At 68.1% G+C, this 25,667-nt stretch overlaps 1 protein-coding gene across 7 annotated transcripts in view; it reads left to right on the forward strand.

Moving 5' to 3' along the window:
• The window catches only part of DNMT3A (DNA methyltransferase 3 alpha), a 51,112-nt gene that overhangs the window by 21,922 nt on the left and 3,523 nt on the right, over positions 1 to 25,667 (forward strand). For 4 of the 7 annotated variants that reach the window (XM_087776254.1, XM_087776257.1, XM_087776258.1 and 1 more), the window contains 19 exons: positions 5,382 to 5,721; positions 10,453 to 10,499; positions 11,177 to 11,323; positions 19,001 to 19,213; positions 19,322 to 19,480; positions 19,568 to 19,675; positions 20,231 to 20,387; positions 20,589 to 20,738; positions 20,944 to 20,988; positions 21,637 to 21,716; positions 21,925 to 22,037; positions 22,764 to 22,947; positions 23,160 to 23,244; positions 23,622 to 23,767; positions 24,028 to 24,118; positions 24,206 to 24,354; positions 24,468 to 24,553; positions 25,132 to 25,201; positions 25,480 to 25,598. In XM_087776254.1, the coding sequence (XP_087632380.1) occupies positions 5,382 to 5,721; positions 10,453 to 10,499; positions 11,177 to 11,323; positions 19,001 to 19,213; positions 19,322 to 19,480; positions 19,568 to 19,675; positions 20,231 to 20,387; positions 20,589 to 20,738; positions 20,944 to 20,988; positions 21,637 to 21,716; positions 21,925 to 22,037; positions 22,764 to 22,947; positions 23,160 to 23,244; positions 23,622 to 23,767; positions 24,028 to 24,118; positions 24,206 to 24,354; positions 24,468 to 24,553; positions 25,132 to 25,201; positions 25,480 to 25,598 (2,489 nt within the window). Of the gene's footprint in view, positions 1 to 5,381; positions 5,722 to 10,452; positions 10,500 to 11,176; positions 11,324 to 18,047; positions 18,176 to 19,000; positions 19,214 to 19,321; positions 19,481 to 19,567; positions 19,676 to 20,230; positions 20,388 to 20,588; positions 20,739 to 20,943; positions 20,989 to 21,636; positions 21,717 to 21,924; positions 22,038 to 22,763; positions 22,948 to 23,159; positions 23,245 to 23,621; positions 23,768 to 24,027; positions 24,119 to 24,205; positions 24,355 to 24,467; positions 24,554 to 25,131; positions 25,202 to 25,479; positions 25,599 to 25,667 lie in introns of those variants that run through there. The other 3 variants (XM_087776255.1, XM_087776256.1, XM_087776261.1) reach the window with 3 other exon arrangements.

Below are 25,667 nucleotides of genomic sequence, written 5' to 3' on the forward strand. Positions count from 1 at the left end.
CCAACACCGGCCCCACGCCGCGGCGTTGCAGCACAGGCGAGCCGGGCAGGACGGCCAGCGTGAGCGTCCCCTCTGCACAGGGGCTGTCCTCGCTGACATGGGGATGGGAGCGGCCGGGTGACGACCCAGCGTGTCCTTGTCCTGAGGGTACCATGGCACCATGCCCTGGTCCTGAGGGTGTCCTGGCCGTGTGTCCTGGGTCTGAGGGTTTCATGGATGCTTGTCCTGGTCCTGAAGGTGTCATGGCAGTGTATCCAGGTCCTCGTGGTGTCATCCCTTGTGTCTTGGTCCTGAGGGTGCCATGGTGGTGTGTCCTGGTCCTGAGGGTGTTCACTGCAAAACAACCTGCTCCTCAGGGTGTCACGGCAGTGAGTCTTGGTCCCAAGTGTGCCATGGAGGTGTGTCTTGGTCCTGAGGGTGTCTTGACCACTTGTCCTGGACCTGAAGCTGCCATGTGTTGTGTCCTGGTCCTGAGGGCGCCATGGCCTCGTGTTCTGGTCCCGAGAGTGCCACGGCTCCACGTCCTGGTCCTCATGGTGTCATCTCCATTTTGTCTTGGTCCTCAGGGTGTCATGGTGGTTTGTCCTGGTCCTCAAGGTGCCCCGATGTTGTATCCAGGTCCTCATAGTGTCACATCCTTGCATCTTGATCCTGAGGCTGCCGTGGATGCGTGTCCTTTGTCCTGAGGGTGTCATGGTGTTGTGTCCTAGTCCAGAGTATGTCATGGCAGCGTGTCCTGTTCCTTAGGGTGTCATGGCAGCATGTCCTGGCCCTGAAGGTGCCATGACAGTGTATCCTCGTGGCGTCACATACTTCTGTCCGGGTGCTGTGGGTGTCATGTCCCGGTGTCCAGGTCCTGAGGGTGTCGTGTCATTGTGTCATGGTCCTGAGGGTGTTATTGCAGCTGGCAAGTGTCATGGCAGCGTGTTCTGGACCTGAGGGTGCCATGGCCATGTGTCCTGGTCATGAGAGCACCATGGCCCTGTGTTCTGGTCTTCATGGTGTCAACCTCTTTTTGTCTTGATCCTGAGGGTGCCATGGTAGCGTGTCCTTGTCCTGAGGGCATCATGGCACTGTGTCCTTGTCCTGAGATTGCTATGGTGGAGTGTCCTGGTCCTGAGGGTGCCATGACATTTCGTCCTGGTCATGAGGGTGCCATGGTGGTGTATCCTGGTCCTCAGCGTGAAACAGTGGTGTGTCCTGGTCCTGAGAGTGCCATGGCAGTCTGTCCTGGTCCTGAGGATGTCATGACATTGTGCCCTGGTTCTGAAGGTGCCACGGCAGTATTTCCTGGCCTTCCTGGTGTCACAGCTGTGTGTCCAATGTCCTGAGGGTTTCATGGCCGTTTGTCCTGGCCATGAAAGCCTCATGGCATTGTGTCCTTCTCCTGAAGGTGCCATAGCAGTGTATACTGCTCCTCAAGGTGTCATTGCCATGCGTCCTGAGGCTGTCATGGCGCTGTGTCCTGCTCCTGAGGATCTCATGGCACCATGTCCTAGTCCTGAGGCTGTCATGGCGTTGTGTCTTGGTTATGAGGGTGCTATGGCAATGTGTCCTGCTCCTCAGGGTGCCAGGGCTTTGGTTTTCTTTATCCTAAGGCTGTTGTGGTAGTGTGTCCTTGTCCTGAGGGTGTCATGACAGCATGTCTGGCTCCTGAGGGTTTCATGGCATCGTGTCCTGGTCCTGAGGGTGTCATGGCTGTGTATCTTGGTCCTGAGCGTGCTGTGGATGTGTGTCCTGGTCCTGAGGAGGCCATGGCTCAATGTCCTTTTTTTTGTGGGAGACATGGCGTTGTGTCCTGGTCCTGAAGGTGCCATGGCTGCGCGTCCTTGTCATGAAGGTGCTGTGCCATTGTGTCCTTGTCCTGAGGGTGTCATGTCCATGTGTGCTGGTCCTGAGGATGCCATGGGACTGTGTCCTGGTCCTGAGGGTGTCATAGCAGCTTGTCCTTGTCCTGAAGGTGTCTTGGCAGTGTATCCAGGTCCTCGTAGTGTCACATCCTTGTGTCCTTTTCCTGAGGTGCCATGGCATTGTTTCCCCTGTTTCTGGGGAGACTTTATTGCGACCTATTGTGGATGCCCCCTCCCTGCAAGTGTTCGAGGTCAGGTTGGATGGAGCTTTGAGCCACCCGATCTAGTGAAAGGTGTCCCTGCCCATGGCAGGGGGGGTTTGGCTAGATGGTCTTTGAAGATCCCTTCCAACCCAAACCATTCCGTGATTCTATGATGTCCATGTATCCAGGTCCTGCAGGCGCCGTGGCAGCTTGTCTTGATCCTGAGAATTTCATGGTAGTGGGTGCAGATGCTGAGGATGCCACGGCTCGGTGTCCTGGTCCTGAGGGTGCCTTAGCAGATGGTCCTGGTCCTGAGGGTGCCACGTCCGTGTGTCCTGCTCCTGAGGCTGCCATGGAAGGTTGTCTTGGTCCTGAAGGTGTTATGGCAGTGTGTGCTGCTCCCGAGTGTGTCGTGATGTTGTGTCCTGGTACTGAGGGTGTGATGGCATTGTGTCCTGGTCCGGAGGGTGTCACATCCCTGTGTTCAGCTCCTGTGGGTGTCACGTCGATGTGTTGTTGTTCTGAGGATACCACGGCATTGTGTCCTGTCCCTGAGGGCATCATTGCAATGTGTCTTTGTCCGGAGGTTGTCTTGGCTACTTGTCCTGGAGCTGAAGCTGCCATGCAGTGTGTCCTGGTCCTGAGTGTGCCATGGCTCTGTGTTCTCGTCCTCATGGTGTCACCTCCATTTGTCTTGGTCATGAGTGTGCTGTGGCATTGTGTCCTCATCCTCATGGTGTGTCACCTCCATTTGTCCTGGTCCTGAGGATGCCGTGGCTGCATGTCCTGGTCCTGAGGGTGTCATGGCCATGTGTCCTGGTGAGGGTATCTTGTGGGTTAACCCCGGCAGGCAGCTAAGAACCACACAGCCGCTCGCTCACTTCCCACCCACCCCCAGTGGGATGGGGGAGTAGGAAAGGAAGAGTAAAAGCACGAAAACCTGTGGGTCGAGATGAGGATTGTTAGATAAGAGAAGTGGCAGAAGAGGGAAAGAAAACTGAACAAACCAAGTGATGCGAAGGCCATCACTCACCCCCCATGGGTAGACCAGCCAGCTCCTGAGCAAAAGATGTCTAACTTACCCAAACCCCCTCCGCTCCCCTTTTAGTGCTGATCGTGGCGTTACACGGCGTGCAATATCGTAGGATCCTAGAATGGTTTGGGTGGGAAGGGACCTTTAAAGATCATCTGGTCCAACCCCCTGCCATGGGCAGGGACATCTCCAAACAGACCAGGGTGCTCCGAGCCCCATCCAACCTGGCCTTGAACGTGTCCAGGGATGGGCCATCTCCCACCGCTCTGGGCAACCTGGGCCAGGGCCTCACCACCCTCAGCACAAACAATTTCTTCCTTCTGTCCAGTCTGAATCTCCCCTCTTTCCGTTTAAAACCATTCCCCCTTGTCCTGTCGCCGCAGGCCCCGCTAAAAAGCCTGTCCCCACCTTTCTTGTAGGCGCCCTCTAAGTATTGAAGGGAATACGTCATTGGTTAGCTCAGGTCAGCTGCCTGGTTGTGTGACACAGCACGGTGTCCTGGTCCTGAGGGCATCATGGTTGCATATCTCAGTCCTGAGGGTGCTGTGGCTGCGTCCTGGTCCTGAGGAGGCCATGGCTCCATGCCCTGGTTTTGTGTGTGTCATGGCAGCGTGTCCTCGTCCTGAAGGTGCCATGGCTGTGTGTCCTCATCATGAGAGTGCCATGCCGTTGTGTCCTAGCTGTGAGTGTGTTGTGGCAGTGTGTCCTGGTCCTGCAGGGGTCATGACACTGTGTCCCGGTCCTGAGGGTGCCATGGCCAGAGCAGGGCAGCGAGGCTGGGGCAGGGGCTGGAGCGGCTGGGGGAGCTGGGGGGGCTCAGCCTGGAGAAGAGGAGGCTGAGGGGAGCCCTCATCGCTCTCTGCAACGGCCTGAAAGGAGGCTGGAGCCGGGGGGGGTCGGTCTCTTCTCCCCAGGAACAAGCGATGGGACGAGAGGGAACGGCCTCAAGCTGCACCAGGGCAGGTTTGGGTTGGGTATTAGGGAAAACTCCTTCCCCCAAAGGGCTGTCAGGCCCTGGCCCAGGCTGCCCGGGGCGGGGGCTGAGTCCCCATCCCTGGGGGGATGGAAAAGCTGGGGAGATGTGGTGCTTGGGGACATGGTTTAGTGATGGCCTTGGCAGCGCTGGGTTACCGGTTGGACTTGATGATCTTAAGGGTCTTTTCCAACCTAAACGATTCCATGACTCTGTGATTCTGTGGCAGTTTTTCCTGATCCTAAGAATTTCATGGCACCATGTCCTAGTCCTGAGGGTGTCCTGGATGGGTGTCCTTGTCCTGAGGGTGTCAATACAGCATGTCCTGGTCCTGAGGGTGCCATGGCCTTGTGTCCTGATCCTGAGGATGTCATGACAGCGTATCCTAGTCCTGGGGGTGCTATGGCAGCATCATGTCCTGGTCCTGAGGGTTTCGTGACAGTGTGTCCAGGTACTGGGGGTATCATATCTGTGTGTCCTGGTCCTGAAGGTGTCATGACCACTTGTACTGGTCCTGAGCGTGCCATGGCTGTGTGTCCTTGTCCTGAGGGTGTCATGGCAGTGTGTCCTGGTCCTGATGGTGCCATGGCCATGTGTCCTGGTCCTTAAGGTGCCATGGCAACATGTCCAGTGTCCTGAGGATGCCACAGCAATGTGTCCTGCTCCTGAGGACGTCATGGCAGCATGTGCTGTTCCTGAAGGTGCCATGGCAGTGTGTCCCAGCCCTGAGGGTGCCATGGCAGCATATCCTCGTCCTGACAGTGTCACAGCAGCATGTCCTGTTCCTGATGATGTCACATCTATATATCCTGGTCCTGCGGGTGCCATGGCGTTGTGTGATGGTCCTCATGATGTCATGACAGCATGTCCATGTCCTGAGGGTGCCATGGCCACGTGTCCTGGTCCTTAAGGTGCCATTGTAGCTCTGTCCCACCCTGGGGCACCCTGCCAGCCCCTGCAGGCAGCAGCAGCCCAGCACACCTGAGATGCAGGAGGTGGAACGTGGTCTTTTTGGTGTAATGCGCGTTTGTCCCCAGATTTTCACCGCATTGTGGAGCCGTGTCTCTGGGGGTATGGGCTGCGGTGCCAGAGATACCCTTCGTGCTGTGCCGACTGTGGCGGGGAAGTGGGGTCAGGGCAGGGGAACGGGGACAGGGACTGGATGGGGCCGGTTGCACCAAGGTGGTGCGAGGGCTCCCGCCGTGGGGCCCGGTGGTGGTGGCCGGTGGGGTGCGGGCTGGGGGCGCGGGTGGGGGCGCACGCAGGGACGTGGTCCCCCTGCCAGCGCCCATCGCAGCTCCTTTCCCTCTCCTTCTCGGCAGGTGGAAAGCAGTGACACCCCCAAAGACATCGCAGCCATCCCCAAGTGCCCTGCGCCCTGCCCGGAGGCCAGCCCTGCCGAGCCGCTGCCCAACGGGGACGTGGAGGGGGACAGTGCCCAGTGGAAGGGCGCGGAGGAGGGCGGCGCGAGCCCCAAGGGCGGGCGCCCCGAGGAGGACGAGACGGAGAGCCTGCCGGACGGCGAGACGGGCCGGGCGCTGGAGAACGGCCGCTGCACCCCCAAGGAAGGCCTGGACGCCCCGGCCGATGAGGGTGAGCTGGCCCCTTCCGACCCCCAGAAGAAACGCGGGAGGAGGAAACTCCTGGAGGCCGCAGAGAAAAGTAAGACCTTAGCGTTGAGGGCTCCCCGCTACGGGGCTGCGGCTCTGCCCGCGGTCCCGCCGGCATCCACTGCGCCCCTCTGGGGACCCCCGGCCCCCACCGCCCTGCCCGGCATGCCATCCCCGGGAGGGGCCCGGGCTGCAGCAGCTCCCGGGCTGGGGAGCACTGCCTCAGGAGGAGGAAGACGGGCTGAGCCCCTCCGTGCCACCGGGGATTTGGGGTGGGGGCAGCAGATCAGAGCGGGGGGCTGCCCTCGCATGCTCGTCCTGTCACGCCGCCCTTCCCGACGGGCTTCGCTCCCCCATTAGGAACAGGGCGGGCAGGAGGGGAGGTCGGTCCTCGTCCTGCCAGCGCAGCCAGTGCAGGTGCCCTGTGGCACAGGCGTGCCCCTGCCTGCGTGCGAGCCTGCCCTGGCGCGTGCCCGCCGCCGCCGGTGCTTGTGCCGCTTTGCATGGCAGCCCTGCATGTGCCGGGGGCAGAGCGGGAGGCGCGTGCATGGTGCGGTCCTGGGGCCACGCTGCCCTGGTGCCGAGGAGGTGCCAGCTCCGGTGCCGGTGCTGCTCTGGGCGTTGCAGGGAGCACGCGAGGCAGTGGGCTCAGTGCCGCGCTGAGGATCAGCCCCAGGCACCAGCACGTGCTGGGAGCACCCAGCTCGGCAGAGAAGGTCCCGGGGGTCCCGGTGGACACCAAGCCGAGCATGAGCCAGCAGCGGGTCCTTGTGCAACGACAGCAAATGGCGTCCTGGGCTGCGTTGGGAGTGTTACCCACTGGTTGAGGAGGCCACCCCGGGAGTGCTGGGGCCAGTGCTGGGCTCCCCAGTACAAGAGAGATGCGGACAGACTGGAGAGAGTCCAGCGAGGAGCCACCAAGGTGCTGAGGGACTGGAGCATCTCTGCTGTGAGGAGAGGCTGAGGGAGCCGGGGCTGCTCGGCCTGGAGCAGAGGAGGCTCAGGGGGACGGCATCCATGGCTACAAATACCTGCAGGGAGGGTGCCAAGAGGACAGAGCCGGGCTCTTCCAGTGGTGCCCAGTGCCAGGACCAGGGGCCGTGGGCACAAACTGGGCCAGGGGAGGGTCCCTCTGGACGCCGGGACGCGCTCCGCAGTGTAGGGGTGACACGGGCACAGGCGGAGGTGGGGTCCCCGTCCCCGGTGACTGGTCGTGGTCCTGGGCGGCGGCTCCGCGTGGCCCGGCGGGAGCCAGGGGCCGGAGCGGGGGCACCCAGCGGGGGCCGGCCCGCACCGGTCCGTGGGTGTCATGTCCGTGAGTGTGGGTGCAGATCCGTGTGTGCAGCTCGGGGAGGGCTCCCAGCCCTGTCCCCCCTGCCTGCTGCGAGACCCACGGCTCCCCTGCAGACCCCAGCGCTGTGGACGTGGGGCACCCACTCCCTGGCTCATGCCGGCCCCGTGCACTGCCCACCCATGCCCATGCTCTTCTCTGGGCAGGGGCGAGCCGCCGCAGCACCGCGGGCACGGCACGCTGGCGTGCTGCTGCCAGGGCCTCTGCGAGGACCGGGCTCCCCAGGGCTGCACAGCATCTGTCACTGCCTCCCGGCTCCGGCAGAGCTGCTGCTCACCGGGGACAGGCTTTTTCCCGCCCCAGCGCCTTCCCTGGCTGTGGCTGCTCACAGGCAGGAGCAGCTCCGCTCTCCACAGCCAGAAAGGGGTGCCCGGCTCTGGCGCAGGCCCCGGCGGGGCCCAGCACTGGCCCCGGCTCCCCCCGGGCACACACTGGCCTGTGGCCCCGCTGCCACCACCCCTCTTGGCCCGGAGGTGCCGGGCGGTGGGATGGGGCAGCTCGGACCAGCCGTGAGCCAGGATGGGGGGCCGGGATGGGGGGCTGGGATGGGGGGCCGTGCGCTCCCCACAGCGGGGGACGGGCAGCTGGCAGCAGGGCGGGGACGGAGCTGGGGTGTCACAGCGCTGGCACCACGGGGCACTGGGGAGCAGAAGCAGGGTGAGAACGAGGGGGCATCAGGCTCTGGCTCTCGGGGGCTTCTCGACCCAGATCAGCACAGAGACCTACTGCCGGCCATGCTGAACGAGGGACGGAGGCAAGCAAGGAAGGGCTGGGATGGAGAGGGGAGAGGCAGGGCTGGAGGCGGATGAGGCAGGGCTGGATGGAGACGGATGAGGCAGGGCTGGATGGAGACGAGCAATGCAGATGCTGCTGCAGTCACAAGGCACAGAGCCGGCAGCTGAGGGAGCGGAGAAGCCATAGCTGGTAGCGCGGTACAGATGGGCAGGGGGAGCTTGCTGGGCCAGGCGTGCCATGGTCGGGCGCGGGTCATGGTGCAGCACGCCCCGATGTGGGGGCCAGCATGGAGTGGGGTGGAGACAGCCCCGGGGGTGCCCCGCTGCCCGCGCCCGTGCACAGCAGAGCTCTGGATAGCAGCGGGCGCCGGAGTGAACATGAGCACGGTGCTGTGAGCACAGCGCGTGAGCGTGGGCGCCGTGAGCGTGGGTGCCGTGAGCAGGTCAGGCTTCACCTTCCAGCCTCGGGCTGGTGTTCAGCCCTTTCCCCTCGGCATTACACAGCCCATCCTCCCGTGGCCTGACCTGCCCGCGGGGCCCTTGCGCGTGGTGCTCATCCTCCCGCTCTCTCACCGCACAGGCAGAGGGGCAGCTGCCTGCGTTCCTGCTGGGCAGGTGCTTTCTGATCATTGGGAGGCTCTTCCCTGCCCTCCTCTCTTCTCCAGCGCTTTCCTGCAAGCACAGCTGGTGCCTGGCTGCGGCCGTGGGCCGCCTGCCCCAGCGCTGCTCCGAGGCTCCTCCGCCAGGCTCGGGGCGAGTGCCCCGGTGACGGCGTCAAAGCGGTACCCGGCAGTGCCCGGGGGCTCTCTGGGGGATCCGTCACAGCCGCCGGGAGCTCGCTCCCTTCCCTAGAAACCATTTCCAGTGCTTCGGCCATGCCTGCACCAAGGTTAGCGGCGGCATCGTCACCTTCCAGCCACAAGCTTGGCTCCTGCCAGATCCTCATCTGCTCCTTGGTCCTTCAGCTCCTGCTGCCTCCTGCCCGGCTGGCCAGAGGGCTCTCCCGAGCACCCTCACCCCCTCCTCCCGCACTCCTGCCTCCGTCCTCGCAGACTGGCTTTTCACCTCTCGCTGCCGCTCTCACCCAGCGCGGGGCTGAGGACCTGCTCTTCCCGCGCTGCCCAAGCACGACTTACTGGCTGCCCCATCAGCTTTGCACCCCGTCGCTGTCCCTCCCGTCCCGTCCCTGCCGAAATCCCCAGTGGGGGAAGGTCTCGGGCAGGATCCCGCCGTCGGTTGGTAACTCTGCGTCCTGGCCCGTCGGCGCAGCAGGCCGGCAGAGAGCACGGGACACGGCGCTGCCACGGCGTGCTGGGACAGGCAGGAGCTGAGGCCGGGGGACTTGCCGAGCCCTGGCTGTGCCGGGCATGTGCGGGATGCTCAGGCAGTGAGCTGCAGCCATGGACCCACCGTGGCCCATCGCAGGCAGGCGCTGCGGCAGCCCTGGCACCGGTAATGGCCTGGTGCTGGGCTCTGCACCCCACAGCCGTGCAGCGGGCGGGGCGGCAGAGGGGTGGGGACGCCGGCTGCACGTCCCCAGTTTGGTCTGCGCTCCCCAGTTTGGCCAGTCCCAGTGCCTGGATTGCTGGACCCAGTGATGGAAGGGACCAGCATCTCAGAACAGGCCAGGTCCCCTCTCCCGTGCCTCAGTTTCCCCACCTGGGATCCCCGTGCCCGTGGGCAGGACCAGGAGGACAGGTTGGCCAGGCACCCCCAGGGCACACACACACTCCTGCCCCCAGCACGGGGCCAGAAAGCTTCTGTCCCCCAGTGTCCCCCGCTGTCCCCAGTGTCCCCCAGCACTCAGAGCAGGTCTCTTGGCCGCTCTCCTGCTCGGGTCTCACTGCTTCTGGGGCGGGGGCCCGCTGCTGCAGGGGAGTCGGGTCCCCATGCGCCGGCTGCAAGGGACTGTCCAGGTGTCACGCAGGGGTGGGTGGGCGCCCAGGGGGGCTGTGGCTGCAGCAAAACAGGGTGCGTGTTCAGCCGGCGAGGGGACACCGGGGTCCTGGCCGAGCCCCTCCCCTGCAGCCCAGGCCTGTGCCGGGGCGGCCGGTGCCCAGCAGCCGGGGCAAAGCACGGAGGGACGCCGGCACCCAGGAGAGAGGTGCCCTCCCTGGCGCAGGGACCCACCGCAGGGCTGCCCGCAGCGAGGCACAGGTGGGTGGGTGCCCCCGCCTGTGCACGCCGGCGTGCCCCATGCTCCGACCCCGCTGCCCCCGCTCCGCCCCGGCCCCCGGCAGCTCGGGGTGCGTGGAGGTTTGCAACCCCAGAAACGGTCGGGGTTATTTTTAGCCGCTTTCCCGGCAGCGGCTCGGCGTGTACCTGCAGCGCGCGAGATGTGCCGATAGCACAGGAAACCAGCGGGGCTCTGCGCGCTTCCCCTGCCCGCCCCGGCCCCAGTGGGGGCCGGCTCCCCCGGACCCCCCAGACCCCCGGACCCCCGGACCCCCCCGGCCAGGCTGCGGGCACGGGGCGCGGGAGCAGCCAGCTCACGTCCCGGCAGTCAGCGTCCCCCGGGCAGCGCGGCCCTGGCCTCACGCGGCGGCGATGGGTGCCCTTCCCCAGCCCAGGGTCAGCCCCCAGCCGGGTTTGGGGGTCCCAGGTGGGCCCCCTTCTCCCCCGCGGGGGCCTGGGTGCCCTGCCCCGTAGCACCGAGCTGATCGCCCCGGCTGATGGCTGCTCTCTGTTCTCTGTGCAGGCAAGGAAGAGAAGGAAGAAAACAACTTCGACACCCTGAAAATGGAGGCAAGTATGTCCCAGGGCTGGGCCCCCGCCGGGGCCGCGCCGAGGCACCCGCAGGAGAGGGGCGCGGCCCTGCAGCCCACCGGCCAGCGCAGCGCGCCCCGTGCCCACGGGAACCAGCACCTCCCGCTCCCTCGGCGCCAGCGGCCATGGGGGGCCTGCAGGGATGGGGTCCCCAGTGGGATGGGGGTCCTGGGCTCCTGCGCCCCAACGCAGCCGGGCACCGGGCAGCGCCTGCCTCTCTGCTGGGGACGACGGCACCGAGCTGTGGACAGGCCGGTGAACCTCCCTCCATCCTGCCCTGCCCGTGGGACGGTGCTTGCCCGGGCTGACCCCCCGCCTCCCCCGGGTGCCCGGGCAGAGCGTGTCGGCCTGGGGCAGATCTGTGCCCGGGACGGTGCTGGCGGCACCCATCAAGGTGCACAGCCACGGCATGGTGCCTGGCCCTGGTGCAGCCCAGGCAGGCAGTGCCCCCGTGCCCGTGTCCCCGCCAGTCCCAGCGTGCACAAGCGGGGTGCCCACCTCCAGCCCCTCCGTGCATCTTCGCTCCGTCCCCAGCCCGCTGCCCCCCAGAGCCCTGCCTGTCCCAGGCCATGGCTCCCACCGCGCTGCCATCCCCGGTGCCCGCGGCAGCGCTGGAGCCGCAGCCTTCAACCTTCTCTCTTTCCCTCCGGCGGCAGGGCTCCCGCGGGCGGCTGCGCGGTGGGCTGGGCTGGGAGTCGAGCCTGCGGCAGCGGCCCATGCAGCGGCACACCTTCCAGGCCGGGGACCCCTACTACATCAGCAAGAGGAAGCGGGACGAGTGGCTGGCCCGCTGGAAGAGGGAGGTAAGGAGCCGGACGCCACCGGAGCGGGCGGGGAGGGGAGCACCGCAGCATGGCGGTGATGCTGGGATGGGGTGGGCTGTGCAGTCCTGCGTGGTCCGAGCACCCCAAGCCCCACCGTGTTTAGCTGTCTCCAAGGCTCCCATGGCTAACGTGGCATCCCTAATGACGGCAGGCAGAGCGCCGGCAGTGCCGGGGTCACCGGCTGCATGAGGGGCGGTCAGCACAGGGTGGGGGCTCAGGCAGGCAGCCCCGCCGCAGGGCACCCCGGCTTGCGCCGTGCCGTGGGGCTGGCGGTGGAGCGGGCGCTCCCCATGGGACCGCTGCGGCGGTGCCGCTGCCCTGCCAGCACCCGGGTTTTGTGCTGCGGCCAGGGTGGGCAGCTTCGCTTCTCACACCTTCTCACCGCTGTGCCCCTCACAGGGGCCACCGTAAGCCAGGGGCGAGGGGCCCAGTGTGCGCAGCTGCCGACGCAGGGGGCCTGCCGGTGTGGGCAGCGCAGGGCCCTTCCTTCTCCCGCGGGATGTGCTGCGGGATGTGCCGGGATGTGCCGTTCCTGCTGGTTTCCTGGGGAACCAGCGCGCGCCGTGACGCAGCCGAAATCAGCAAAGCCGAGGGCAGCGGCGGGAGGCCGGGGGCGGCGGGAGCCCCCGCGCAGGCGCAGGGCTGCGGGCAGGCCGTGGTGCCGATAGCTGCTCGGGGGTGCTGTGGGGCTCTGCGGGCGCCCCGGGGCTCCCAGCCCCACCGGCGTCCCCGCCGCTCCCCCCTCGCCCCGTTCTCCGTGTCGTCCCCCGCTGCCAGCGGGTCTCCCTGGCAACAGGTCCCCTTGCACCACCGCCGCCCCCAGCACTATTTATAGCCCAGCGCTGCCGAGCACCGTCACGCTGGCACCGCGCAGGGACGGGGGGAGGCTGGCACAGCCAGAACATCCCACAGGGCATGGCTGGCACAGGCCACAGCTGGCACAGCCACAGTGACCCCATGGGGCACAGGGCACGGCTGGCACGGCCACAGTGACCCCATGGGGCACAGGGCATGGCTGGCATGGCCACGATGTCCCCGTGGGGCACAGGGCACAGCCGGCATGGCCAGCGTGGCTGTGCCAGTGGATCTCGTGGACCAGCTCCTCCTGGGGTGGCCAGCACGCACAGGGGTCCCACCGCCCCGGGGGGGCTGGCAGCCGGCGGCATGGGGGGATGACTGCTGGACCCAGGGTCTGTGGGCGGCTGCCGCCTGCGGGCAGAGGTTTGGCCAGGCACGGGGTGGGCCGGTGGAGCCGGGGGGTGTCCTGGCGGTGTCCCAGCCGGGGTGGGCACCCCCAGGCACCGGTAGGCTGTGTGCCTGGAGGGGGCTTTGCCAAACACACAGTCATGGCCAGGGTTTGCTGCCCCTGCCCGGCACGGGGGCACCAGTGATGCAGGCGTTCGCCCGCAGCCACAGAGCGGTGCGTCCCCTGGTGCAGCCGCGCTCTGGCTGGCAGCACTGCAGCTGCTGTGGCAGAGCCATGGACAGGTCCCTGCACCGCGGGCTCCGGCCACGGGCCGGTGGGGGGCTGCCCCGGCAGTGCTCGGCCTCGCAGCCCCCTGCCCGTGCCGCGTGCCGGCCAGCACAGGCAGCTGCCGGCCGTGCCGTGCCATGCTGCGTGTGCAGGGCAAACCGCCGCTCGGCACGGCCGGGGAGGTTGGTGGTTGCAGCCGCCGAGTAACGATTTTCCAACACACGGTTTGCTCGCCAAAACAAATGCAGATTCAGGTCAGCCAGAATCGCTCGTCAGCCAAAAATAATTGGGAAAAAAATGCTAAAAAAATCAAAATCCTTCTTTTGAGGAGTCTCTCATTCTCAAACAATGCTGAATTTAGCCGCGTTTAATTCCTTTATTTTTCTAATAAGAATAAGTGTTTTCTTTTCATTACGGGGAGAAAGCCTGACTCGTTTTCAGGCTGGATCGGCCTTTTCCCCCCATCTCGGCTGCCGGCCGCCCACGAGCTGCGTGCCCAGCACCAATTGTCACTTGCTGGTGTGTCAGCGTCGCGGTCCCCCGGGGCAGGGGACGGGACACGCCACCCACAGCCCGGCCGGCTCTGTCGCGGGGGGAGCCTCGCCCTTTCCCTCCCTCCGGTGAGCTCCCTGTGCCGGCCGCGGTGCCGGCCGTGCTCCGGTACGGCGCTGGCTGTGCCCCAAAGGGGTTTGCTCCTTTGGGGGTGCCGGGGACCCGGAGGGCTGGGGACAGGAACCGCTCCCCGGGAAGGGGCCCCCACGGCACGGCACGGCCCCCATGCCCGGCAAACCTGCCCGGTGCCGGCGCCAGCCCTGCCTCGTCTCGCCAAGCTGGAGCCCCTTCAGCACTGGCTGTTTCCTCTCTGCGGAGGTCCCCAAACCTGTAATCAGCCACCTCTGGGGCGTATTTTTAGCGAGCGGCGCAGGCTGGCAGCGTCCCAGCAGCCGGGCATGGCCACTCCTCATCCCCGGACGGTGCCGGGGCTTCCCCCGCCATGTGCCAGGCACGGCCCCGTGCCACCCACGGCAGGGACGCCCACCGCCCCTGCCCCAGCACCCCAGCGCTGTTTGGGGGGCAGAGGCTGCCTGGCAGGGTCCCAGCAGCTCGGCTGCGGCGGGGATGGGGGCGGCCTGGCCCCCTCCAGCCTTCCCTCCTCTTCCTCACCCCCCACAGCCTCCAGGGCCATCGCTGCTGCTCGCCGGCCCCCGCAGCTGCAGCAGTAACGTGCGGGGCCGGGCACTGGCTCTCGCCCATCCATGCTGGGGCACCCTCAGCCGGGCCCTGGTGTCAGCCGGGCACCCTGACCCTGTGCCGGCCGTGGGCAGGGATGGGGCAGGGAATAGGGACGGGGATGGGGCAGGGGCAGGGGACGGGGATGGAGATGGAGATGGAGATGGGGATGGAGATGGAGATGGAGATGGAGATGGGGATGGGGATGGGGATGGAGATGGAGATGGAGATGGAGATGGAGATGGAGATGGAGATGGAGATGGAGATGGAGATGGGGATGGGGATGGGGCAGGGACAGCGGATGGAGATGGGGATGGGATGAAGATGGAGGTGGGGATGGGGATGGAGATGGGGATGGAGATGAGGATGGGATGGGGATGGGATGAAGACAGAGATGGAGATGGAGATGGAGATGGAGATGGAGATGGAGATGGGATAGGGATGGGACGAAGATGAAGATGAAGGAGATGGAGATGGAGATGGGGCAGGGACAGTGGATGGAGGTGGGGATGGAATGAAGATGGAGGTGGAGATAAGGATGGGGATGGGGCAAGGACAGGGAATGGGGGTGGAGATGGGGATGGGGGTGGAGATGGGGATGGGGATGGGGCTGGGGGTGGGGTAGGGATGGGGACGAGGATGGAGCAGGGGCTGGGGGTGGGGTGGGGGGATGAGGATGAGGATGGGGCAGGAGCAGGGGCAGGGGCTGGGCAGGGCTGCCTGTGCCCGAGGGCAGGTTGGGCTGATTGCCTGGATTGCCCATCCCGCGGAGATCCAGTTTATCTCCGCTTTAACGACCGGCGGATGGGAGATTTCCTCCCTCGCCTGCCCCCGGGGCAAAGCAGGGCCCCCCCAGCGGGAACCAGCAGCTCTGTCACCTCCGCCGAGGGGCCCGGGCCTCTGCTGGGGCTTCTTCCCTCCTCTTCCTCCCTCGGCCTTCCTCCGCTGCCCCTCGGGTCCCTCCTGGCTCTCCCCATGGCCCCAGCGCCGGTGGGTGCCCCGCCGTGCCCCTGGGTGCCCTCGCCGGGGGGTCCCTGGCCAGGGGATCCCTGCCCGAGGACCCCCGGCAGCGGTGCGTGACCCACCCTGTCCCCGGCCGGGGGTGATGCGTGTCCGGGTCCTTTTAGTCCCGGTCCCCAAAGCAGCTTTGTTGCTCTGGCAGGGTGCTGGGGGACGGGGCGCCCATGGGCCGTGGGCAGGGGCCGGTGCCTGGCGGTGGGGTGCAGCCCTGCTGCCAGCGTTCGGGGTCCCTTGGGGTCCCTTGGGCGAGGCGGTTTGGGCAAGGGGCTGCCCCCTCGGCCCGGGCGCCCCTGGGCAGGGTGGGGGTTGGCAGGGCAGGGGGGCCGGCTGCCACCTGGGGGGCAGCCCCATGCCCGGGGGGGGACGGCCATCCGCCCCTTTGTCCCTCCGCTCTGCAACACAAAGGGGGCCCGGAGCTCAGGAGCCACCGCTCGGCAGGACACCGCCAGCCTGGGGACCCTCGGGCAGCCCCCTGCCCCCGGGCTGGCAGGGAGGGCAGCGGGGCGCGGGCAGGGCCCCTCCTGGGGTGCCGGGCGCCCCAAGCCCCGGGCTGCGGCTGCAGCTCCCGCCTGGGCTCCTTGCTCTGCTCGGCACCGGGGAAAAGCCCGCTCCCTAAAAGACCCCGGGGGGCCGGAGCCGCGGGGCCGAGCTTTGGGGTGCGCTGGCTCGCCAGTGTTGGGACATCTGGCTCTTTGGGGACGCGCACGGGACACCCCGCTGCCGGGGACGTGCCGGGGGCAGGCAGGCGTGAGGGGACCTGTTTTGGGGTGTCCGGCTCTCCACCCGGCCGCAGCTCCTCCGCGGGGCCAGGGGTGACGGGGACAGTACCTGCACCCCATCTGCCTCGGCAGCCGCTGGCAGGGGCGGCCTGTCCCGGTGAGCCCCCATCCCGGTGAGCCACTGTCCTGGTGAGCCACCCTCCCAATGAGCCCACCGTCCCGGTGAGCCCCCATCCCGGTGAGCCACTGTCCCGGTGAGCCACCCTCCCAATGAGCCCACTGTCCCGGTGAGCCCCCATCCCGGTGAGCCCCCATCCCGGTGAGCCACTGTCCCGGTGAGCCACCCTCCCAATGAGCCCACCGTCCCGGTGAGCCCACTGTCCCGGTGAGCCCCCGTCCCGGTGAGCCCCCGTCCCGGTGAGCCCACTGTCCCGGTGAGCCCACCGTCCCGGTGAGCCACCCCCGGGCTCGGGGTGCAGCCTGCAGACAGGGCAGCACTGGTGTCGGTGTGTGCAGATGGGCTGAACTGGGTGATGTGGTCCCAGACCAGTGCCGTGTCGGTGCATGCCAATGGGTTGAACTGGGTGACATGGTCCCAAACCAGTGCCATGCGGGTGGGTGCTGATGGGTTGAACTGGGTGATGTGGTCCCAAACCAGTGCCGTAGTCCCAAACCAGTGCTGTATCAGTGCATGCCAATGGGTTGAACTGGGTGACGTGGTCCCAAACCAGTGCCATGCGGGTGGGTACTGATGGGTTGAACTGGGTGATGTGGTCCCAGACCAGTGCTGTGTTGGTGCATGCCAATGGGCTGAACTGGGTGATACGGTCCTGAACCAGTGCTGTGTGGGTCTGGGCTGAACTGGGTGATGTGGTCCCAAACCAGTGCCGTGTCGGTGTGTGCCAGTGGGTTGAACTGGGTGATATGGTCCCAAACCAGTGCTGTGTGGTTCTGGGCTGAACTGGGTGACGTGGTCCCAAACCAGTGCTGTGTGGGTGGGTGCTGATGGGTTGAACCGGGTGACGTGGTCCCAGACCAGTGCTGTGCGGGTGGGTGCTGATGGGTCGAACTGGGTGACACAGTCCCAAACCAGTGCCCTGTGGGTCTGGGCTGAACTGGGTGATGTGGTCCCAAACCAGTGCCGTGTGGGTCTGGGCTGAACTGGGTGATGTGGTCCCAAACCAGTGCCGTGTCGGTGTGTGCCAGTGGGTTGAACTGGGTGATATGGTCCCAAACCAGTGCTGTGTGGTTCTGGGCTGAACTGGGTGACGTGGTCCCAAACCAGTGCTGTGTGGGTGGGTGCTGATGGGTCGAACTGGGTGACACAGTCCCAAACCAGTGCCCTGTGGGTCTGGGCTGAACTGGGTGATGTGGTCCCAGACCAGTGCCGTGTTGGTGCATGCCAATGGGCTGAACTGGGTGATATGGTCCCAAACCAGTGCCACATGGCTCTGGGCTGAACTGGGTGACGTGGTCCCAAACCAGTGCTGTGCGGGTGGGTGCTGATGGGTCGAACTGGGTGACGTGGTCCCAGACCAGTGCCGTGTCGGCGAGTGCGGACGTGCCGAGCCGTGCCGTGCCGTGCCGGCCTTCCCCAGCCATTGCCGACGGGCCAAGCTGGGCCGGCTGCTGCAGACCAGTGTCCGTAATGGGCTGAACTGGTGCCGCGGGGCCGGTGCCAGCCCGGAGCGGCCCCCCCCCGCTCCCCGACTGGGGCGCTACTGGGGCGAACTGGGCCGGTGCCCGCGCTGGGGGGGCCGGGGCCCCCGGGCGGATTCCTGCCGTGCCGGGGCGAGGCCCCCCGGGGCGCCGCCGCCCCCTTCCCCGTCCCGTCCCGCCCGGTCCCGCCGCTCCGCGGCACAAAGGGGCCGGGGCGGGGGGGCGGCCGCGACCCCGGGACAAAAGGCGGCGGGGAGGCCGGCCCAGCCCGGACGGGACCGCTGCCGCCGGGCCGGTGAGTACCGCGGGGCCCGGCCGGGGGAGCCCCCGGGGCCGGGCCTGGGGAGCGGGGAAGGGGCCGGCGGGCACCGGGCCACGGAGCGGGACACGGTGAGGGGGCCGAGCGGAGCCGAGCGGGGCCGAGACCAGCCGAGCGGGGCCGAGCGGAGCCGAGCGGGGCCGAGCCGGGCTGTCCCCTCGGCGGCGCGCGGCCCCTCCCGCCGCAGCCAACCAGCCGGGCCGGGAGGCACCATGTGACCCGGGGAGCCCAGACAAAGAACCGCGGCCCTGCCCCGCGGCCCGGCTCGGCTCGGTTCGGCTCCGCTCGGATCCCTTCGGCTCCGCTCGGCTCGGTCCGCCTCGGCTCGGCTCCCTTCGGCCCAGCCTGGCTCGGCTTGGCTTAGTTCGGCTCGGCTCGGCCCGGCCCGTTGCGGCGCCCAGCCCGCATGGGTAGGTGGCCAGCGCGGGGAGGGCGACTCGGCTCGGCTCGGCTCGGCTCGGCTCGGCTCAGGCTGGGCCCTGCCCGGCGGAGCTCAGCGGCCCGGCCCGGCCCGGGCAGCGCAGTTCAGCACAGTCGGCCCGGGGACAGCGGGGGCCGGGGGTCCGAGGGGGGCACCGGGCGAGCCGGGGAGGGTGACACGGGGCCGGGGGTCCCGGTGCTGTGCCCCGGGAGGGAGGCAGAGGGGGCCGGGGGGGGGGGGGGCTGCCGGGGGTCCCTGGCGAAGGAGATAATGGGGGGGACAGGACCCCCCCCCCATAGGACAGGACCCCCATGGGACAGACACCCCCCTCCCGTGGGACAGGAACCCCTGCCATAGGACAGGACCCCCCGTGGGACAGACCCCCCCCATGGGACAGACCCCCCCATAGGACAGGACCCCCCGTGGGACAGACCCCCCCCATGGGACAGACCCCCCCATAGGACAGGACCCCCCGTGGGACAGACCCCCCCCATGGGACAGTGCGCCCCATAGGACAGGACCCCCCGTGGGACAGCCCCCCGTGGCACAGCCCCCCCGTGGCACAGGCCTTGGGGGTCCCCCCCTGCCCAGAGAGGCCGTTGCGACACCGCTTGCTGCTTGGGGGAGGGGGGGGGTCCTGCCCTGGGGGCTGCCGGGCCCGTGCCAGGGTCCCAGTGATGCTGCCGAGTGCGGCCCCCCCCGCCCGGCTGGCCCAGGGCACCCTGCCCGCCCCTGCCCGCCCCTCGGGGCGCCGGGTGGTGAGCGACGCCCCGCGGCCCTGCCCTGACCGCTGTCCTGTCCCCCCCTTCCCCAGGCGGAGAAGAAGGCGAAGGTGATCGCCGTGATGAACGTGGTGGAGGAGACGCCGCGGGCCGAGCCCCAGAAGGAGGAGGAGGCCAGTCCCCCCGCCTCGCAGCAGCCCACCGACCCCGCCTCGCCCAACGTGGCCACCACGCCTGAGCCAGTGGTGGCCGACGCCGTCGACAAGAACACCTCCAAGTCGGCCGACGACGAGCCCGAGTACGAGGTGAGGGCAGGGCTGGCCGGGGACCAGGGGGGTTCACGGGGCCGGTGCCCCCTGAGGACGCGGGCACCCCCTCCCCACCGGCCCCTGACCTTCCCCTCGTCTCCTCAGGACGGCCGGGGCTTCGGCATCGGCGAGCTGGTGTGGGGCAAGCTGCGCGGCTTCTCCTGGTGGCCTGGGCGCATCGTCTCCTGGTGGATGACGGGCCGGAGCCGGGCAGCCGAGGGCACCCGCTGGGTGATGTGGTTCGGGGACGGCAAGTTCTCGGTGGTAAGTGGCACCCGCGGAGTGGGGTCCCGGGCAGCCCCCCCATCCCCAGGCGTCCCCCCAGGCTCACGGCCGTGTCCCGTCCCCCAGGTCTGCGTGGAGAAGCTCCTGCCGCTCAGCTCCTTCGCCAGCGCTTTCCACCAGGCCACCTACAACAAGCAGCCCATGTACCGCAAAGCCATCTACGAGGTGCTGCAGGTGAGCGGCACCGGCTGCGGGGTGGCACCGGCCCCCCAGCGCCGGGAGGTTTGGGGGACATGGGTGCCCTAGCGGGTCCGTCCTGCCGGCCCCGGCAGGGTGTGTGGGCGCAGGCAGCCGCCCTTCCACCCTGCCAGGGTCTGGCCCTGCCTCACCTCCTGCGCCCGGCAGCATCCTGGGGAGCACAGGGGGTCTCTTCAAAGAGGGGGGGGATCTAGGGGACCCTAAGGAGGTTTTGGGGGTGTCTGGGAATCTCTTCTCCCAGCCAGGGGTGTCTGGAGTTCGGCTGGGGGAGCTGGGGGGGAGGTTGGGGTCTCTGGGGAGGTGCTGAGCGCCCTGCGGGGTGATGCTGGGGGGGTCCTGGCAGTGCTGGGAGGCGTTGGGGGTTTCTCATGGGGCGATGTGGGGGAGTCTGACCGCGTAGGTCCCCTGGGGCTGGGGGCTGCCTGGCTGGGCAACGCGGGCAGCGTCTGGAGCAGCCGGGGCGGGGGGCTGAGGATGGGGACCCCCTCGCAGGGCGGGTGGGTGACGGCTGGGCCTGCGGCTCCCCGGCAGGTGGCGAGCAGCAGAGCGGGGAAGATCTTCCCGGCGTGCCCCGAGAACGACGAGACAGACACCTCCAAGGTGGTGGAGATCCAGAACAAGCAGATGATCGAGTGGGCCCTGGGCGGCTTCCAGCCCTCCGGCCCCAAGGGCCTGGAGCCCCCCGAAGGTGAGCAGGGGGAGGCGCAGGGCCCTGCTCTCATGACGGGGACCCGCTCGGTGGCCTGGGCAAGTGTCCCCCGGGACCCCCGGCCATCGGCTCCGGCATCACCAGAGCGGCGCGGGCTTGGGCAGAGGACGCGCTGGGGTCCCCGTGTGGGGCACGGGGCTGACGGGACCCCGCTGACGGGACCCCACGCACCCCTTGCAGAGGAGCGAAACCCCTACAAAGAAGTTTACACGGAGATGTGGGTAGAGCCAGAAGCAGCCGCCTACGCACCGCCCCCGCCCGCCAAAAAACCCAGGAAAAGCACAACGGAGAAGCCCAAGGTCAAGGAGATCATCGACGAGCGCACCCGAGGTACTGCCCGGGGTCGGGGTGCCCCTGCGCCCGCCCCCTCCACGGGGCTTTGCTTGGCCGTGACCCTGGTGCCGGGCGGGCCGTGCTCACCGTGGGGGGCTGCGGGGCAAGAGCTGCTCTAGGCCAGGTCCCCCTCTCCTTCGGGCCCTTCCCTCCCGGGGGTCCCCTCCCTTCTCCCCGCCCTGACACCTCTCTCCCTCCCCAGAGCGGCTCGTTTACGAGGTCCGGCAGAAATGCAGGAACATCGAGGGTGAGTGTGGGGCAGTGCCTGGGGACGGGGCTGGGACGCATCCTGCCCCCGGGGACGGGGCTGGGGCTGGAGGGTCCCTCCCCAGCCGGGCGCCAGTTCTGGCTGCAGAGCAGGGAGGCAGAGGGGGCTTGGCGGGGCAGGGGGAGCCCAGGGGGCCAGAGGACGGGCTTGTCCCATCCCTCAGCCCGGCTGTCGGCAGGGTCAGCAGCAGCCGTGACGTGACGGTGGACCGCCCCAGCCGGTGGCGGGAACCCCTGGGACGCTGCCCAGGGCTGGGGTCACCAGCACGGGAAGGGCTGAGCCTGGGCACGGAGCGAGGCAGGGCTGGGAGGCTGCTGGGGGCCAGGAGGGGGCCGGGGAGGCGGTGGGAGCCCTGCCCCGCTGTCCCCAGGGCTGGTCCCCGTCACACCGCAGTGGCTGTCCCGGTGGTGCCAGCAGTTTGGGGCTGGGGGAGGGCTCCACCGCTGCCCAGCTCGGGGGGCGAAGCTGGTCTGACCCAGACACGGGGGGGGAGAGCGTTTGCGGGGGGCGGCAGCAGGACGGGGACGGGGCCGGGCTGCTCCCCACACACCAGGCTCGCCGGCGCAGGGTGCTGGGGTGCAGGGGGTGGCAAAGCCTGGGGGTAACGTTTCCCCTCCTGGCCCCCAGACATCTGCATCTCCTGCGGGAGCCTCAACGTGACCCTGGAGCATCCTCTATTTATCGGAGGAATGTGCCAAAACTGCAAGGTACGGCGCGGCGCAGGCAGCCCTGGCGCCAGGCGAGTGGGCACGGCTGGGCCCCCCCAGACACCCTGTCCCGGGGGTCTCCCTGCCAGGCCCCTCTGCCAGGAGCTGCCCCGGTGCCCTCGCAGGGTGCCCGGCCTCGCAGCGGCGTCCCGGCCTCCCTGGCGCAGGGCTCGGGCCGTGCTGCGCTCACGCCTTGGCTCTTCCCCAGAACTGCTTCTTGGAGTGCGCGTACCAGTACGACGACGACGGCTACCAGTCCTACTGCACCATCTGCTGTGGTGGCCGTGAGGTGCTCATGTGCGGCAACAACAACTGCTGCAGGTCCGGGGCCGCCGTCCCGGCGTGGGGCTGGGAGGTTTCGGTGATACCACAGTCCCGGCGTGGGGCTGAGGAGGTTTCAGTGATGCCATGGTCCTGCTGTGGGTTGTCGGCGATGCCAGTCCTGGTGCAGGGCTGAGACATTTTGGTGATGCCACAGTCTCAGTATGGGACTGGGAGGTTTTGGTGGTGCCACAGTCCCGGTGTGGGGCTGGGGAGGTTTTGGTGATGCCCCAGTCCTGGTGTGGGGCTGGGGAGGTTTTGGTGATGCCCCAGTCCCAGCATGGTCCCGGCTTGGGGCTGGAGAGGTTTTGGTGATGCCCGAGTCCTGGCATGGGAATTTGGTGATGCCAGTCCTGGTTTGGGGCTGGGATGTTTTGGTGATGCCACAGTCTCCGTATGGGGCTGGGGAGGTTTTGGTAGCACCACAGTGCCAGTGTGGGGTTTTGGTGGTGCCCCAGTGCTGGCACAGGGCTGGGAGGTTTTGGTGATGCCACCGGTCCCGGCTGCGGGTCTTTGCATGGGGCTGGTGGAGGTTTGGGCAGTGCAGTGGGTCCCGGTGTAGGGTTGCCGGTCCCGGTGTCCCCCCCACCAGTGGCCTTGGAGGGGCAGGGCTGCAGCCTGGCCTTAGTCCCACTGGGGCCGTGCCGCGGGCCCGATCCCCCACCGCTGCTGCCGGGGGGCACCGGGCCCAGCCCTGCTGCTGACACCGGCTCCCGGCTCTCCCAGGTGCTTCTGTGTGGAGTGTGTGGACCTGCTGGTGGGCCCGGGGGCGGCCCAGGCGGCCATCAAGGAGGACCCCTGGAACTGCTACATGTGCGGCCATAAGGGCGTCTACGGGCTGCTGCGGCGGCGGGAGGACTGGCCCTCGCGCCTCCAGATGTTCTTCGCCAACAACCACGACCAGGAGTTTGTGAGTGCCCCTGCAGAAGGACCCCCCCTCCCCATCCGGGCTCCCCGCTGCCCCGCGTCTCCCCTCCCCGCTGCCCTGCGTCCCCGCTGCCCCGCGTCTCCCCTCCCCGCTGCCCTGCGTCCCCGCTGCCCCGTGTCTGCCCTCCCCGCTGCCCCACGTCCCTGCTGCCCCGCGTCCCCCCTCCCCACCTGACGCCCACCCGTGGCTTTCAGGACCCGCCGAAGGTGTACCCGCCGGTGCCAGCCGAGAAGAGGAAGCCCATCCGGGTGCTCTCGCTCTTTGATGGCATCGCCACAGGTGGGCGGGGGTCCCCGGCCCGGCAGCCACCATAGGGACCCTCCCTGGGGCATGTTTGGGACCGGCGTGGGGGGCAGAAGGGAGTGGGGCGAGCAGCCTGCCTGCACCCCGCAACTGTCTGGCTGTGGGGCAGGGGGGTCCCGCACCCATCGGGGTGTCAGCCGTGGGTGGGCAGACCTGTGCCGCCTGTGGGACTCCCGGCCCGGTGTTCCTGTGGACAGCCACGCCATCTCCTCTGCCCCTGGGGGACCACACTGGTGGGGGGCAGGGGAAGGGGGTGGCACGGGGACGGCGGTGTTGCTGGGGTGGGACGGGTCGGGACACGGGGTGGGGGCCCGTCGTCTGCGCGCCACCCACCCCAGCCCCGCTCCCCGCAGGCCTGCTGGTGCTGAAGGACCTGGGCATCCAGGTGGACCGCTACATCGCCTCCGAGGTGTGCGAGGACTCCATCACCGTGGGCATGGTGAGGCACCAGGGCAAGATCATGTACGTCGGGGACGTCCGAAATGTCACCCAGAAACACGTACGTCCTGCCCGCCGGCCCACCGCGGCTCCCCCCTCCCTTAGGCAGCGCGTCCCCCCAAAGGGTCCCCAGGATGGGTCCGGTCCCTTGTCCGGCATCTCGCCGCATGCGGGGCTTCACCGGCATGGCCTCACCCACCCCCACCGCGTGTCCAGGCGTCCCCCGCAGCAGGCACACCGTCCTCCGCACGGGCAGCAGCCTTCTGCCCGGGCAGCGTCTGGCGCCGGTGCTTGGCTCACCGGGGGCTCTCCCTCTTGCAGATACAGGAGTGGGGCCCCTTCGACCTGGTGATCGGGGGGAGCCCCTGCAATGACCTCTCCATCGTCAACCCGGCCAGGAAGGGGCTCTACGGTAGGTGTCTCCCCGCCGGGCTGGGGCTGGCCCCCGCCACCGGCCCCCCGCCACTGACGCTGGCGCCTCTCGCTCTCTCCCGCCCAGAGGGCACCGGGCGGCTCTTCTTCGAGTTTTACCGCCTGCTCCACGAAGCCCGGCCCAAGGAGGGTGACGACCGGCCCTTCTTCTGGCTCTTCGAGAACGTGGTGGCCATGGGGGTGAGCGACAAGAGGGACATCTCGCGCTTCCTGGAGGTGAGTGCCAGGGGGCCGCCGCCCTCCGGACCCAGAGCCGGGGACCCCCAGGTCCTGCCCCCGCCGCGGGCAGCCGAGCCCCACTCAATTCTCGCCTCTCTCCCTTCTCGCAGTCCAACCCCGTCATGATTGATGCCAAAGAAGTGTCTGCAGCACACAGGGCACGGTACTTCTGGGGGAACCTTCCCGGGATGAACAGGTTGGTGAGAGCGCCCCGGAGCCGAGCCGCTTGCCTGCCCGCAGTGGCTGCCTGCCTGTCGCCCTGCCCGCTGCGAGGCTGGGCTGGCCGGCAGCCCCTGGTCCGGCAACGGGAGGGAGGGCGCTGCCGGGGGCTGCGGAAAGGGCCGGACGCCTGGATCCTCCGCGGGCCCAGATGTGGCTCTGGGGGTCCCCTGACCCCGGTCGGTGCTGGGCAAGAGCAGGGGGGGCTCACGCAGTGGCGCTGGGTGACAGCACACGCCAAAAGCCCGGAGCGTGGACCCCATAGATGAGGCCGGTCCTGTCCTTGCTGCCTCGTGCTAGCGGGGTGGCATGGAGCTGCCCTCTGTGTCCCTCCCGGACGGGGGCCGTGGTGGCACACGGCTGGTGGCCGTGGGCAGGCTCCCACGGGGATCGGCTGCTTCTCGCCATCGCCTGCCGCAGCCCCCCAAAACGGCCTTGTCCACCCAGCGCCCCCCAAACCCTGGCGGGAGAGCTGCCCTGCGCCAGGCAGGTGCCAGGTGGGGACACGGGGACATGGCGCTGCCAGCCCGTGCCCACCCTGCCTCTCTCCCCCAGGCCACTCGCGTCCACAGTCAACGATAAGCTGGAGCTGCAGGAGTGCCTGGAGCACGGCAGGATAGCAAAGGTCAGCCCCGGCACGCGGGACGCACCGGGCGGGAGCGGGGACAGCGTGGCCGAGGGGGCGGTGGGGTCCTGCGGCCGTCGCCGGCCCCTTGGGCTGCAGGGGAGGGGTCCCCGGAGGGTGGAGGAGCGACACGGCGATGGCACCGGCACCCCAGGATGGGAGTCTCGGATTTGGCACCGGGCAGCATCGCCTGCCCGCGGCCACCCCACCTGCCCGCGGCCGGCGCGCCGGGGGGCTCCGTCCCACCCCCCAGCGTGACGAGCCTGTGCCTCTTGCAGTTCAGCAAAGTGCGAACTATCACCACTCGCTCCAACTCCATCAAGCAGGGCAAGGACCAGCATTTCCCCGTCTTCATGAACGAGAAGGAGGACATTCTGTGGTGCACGGAGATGGAGAGGTACCGCGGCCGGCTGTGGGCTCGCCGCGGGGCTGTGCGCGCGCCGGGGGAGGCCGGCAGCGCTGCGTC

Source organism: Nipponia nippon, unplaced genomic scaffold, assembly GCF_047370975.1.
Source record: "Nipponia nippon isolate SJK-2023a ecotype South Korea unplaced genomic scaffold, ASM4737097v1 scaffold_4, whole genome shotgun sequence".
In the NCBI taxonomy this organism is placed as follows: domain Eukaryota; kingdom Metazoa; phylum Chordata; class Aves; order Pelecaniformes; family Threskiornithidae; genus Nipponia; species Nipponia nippon.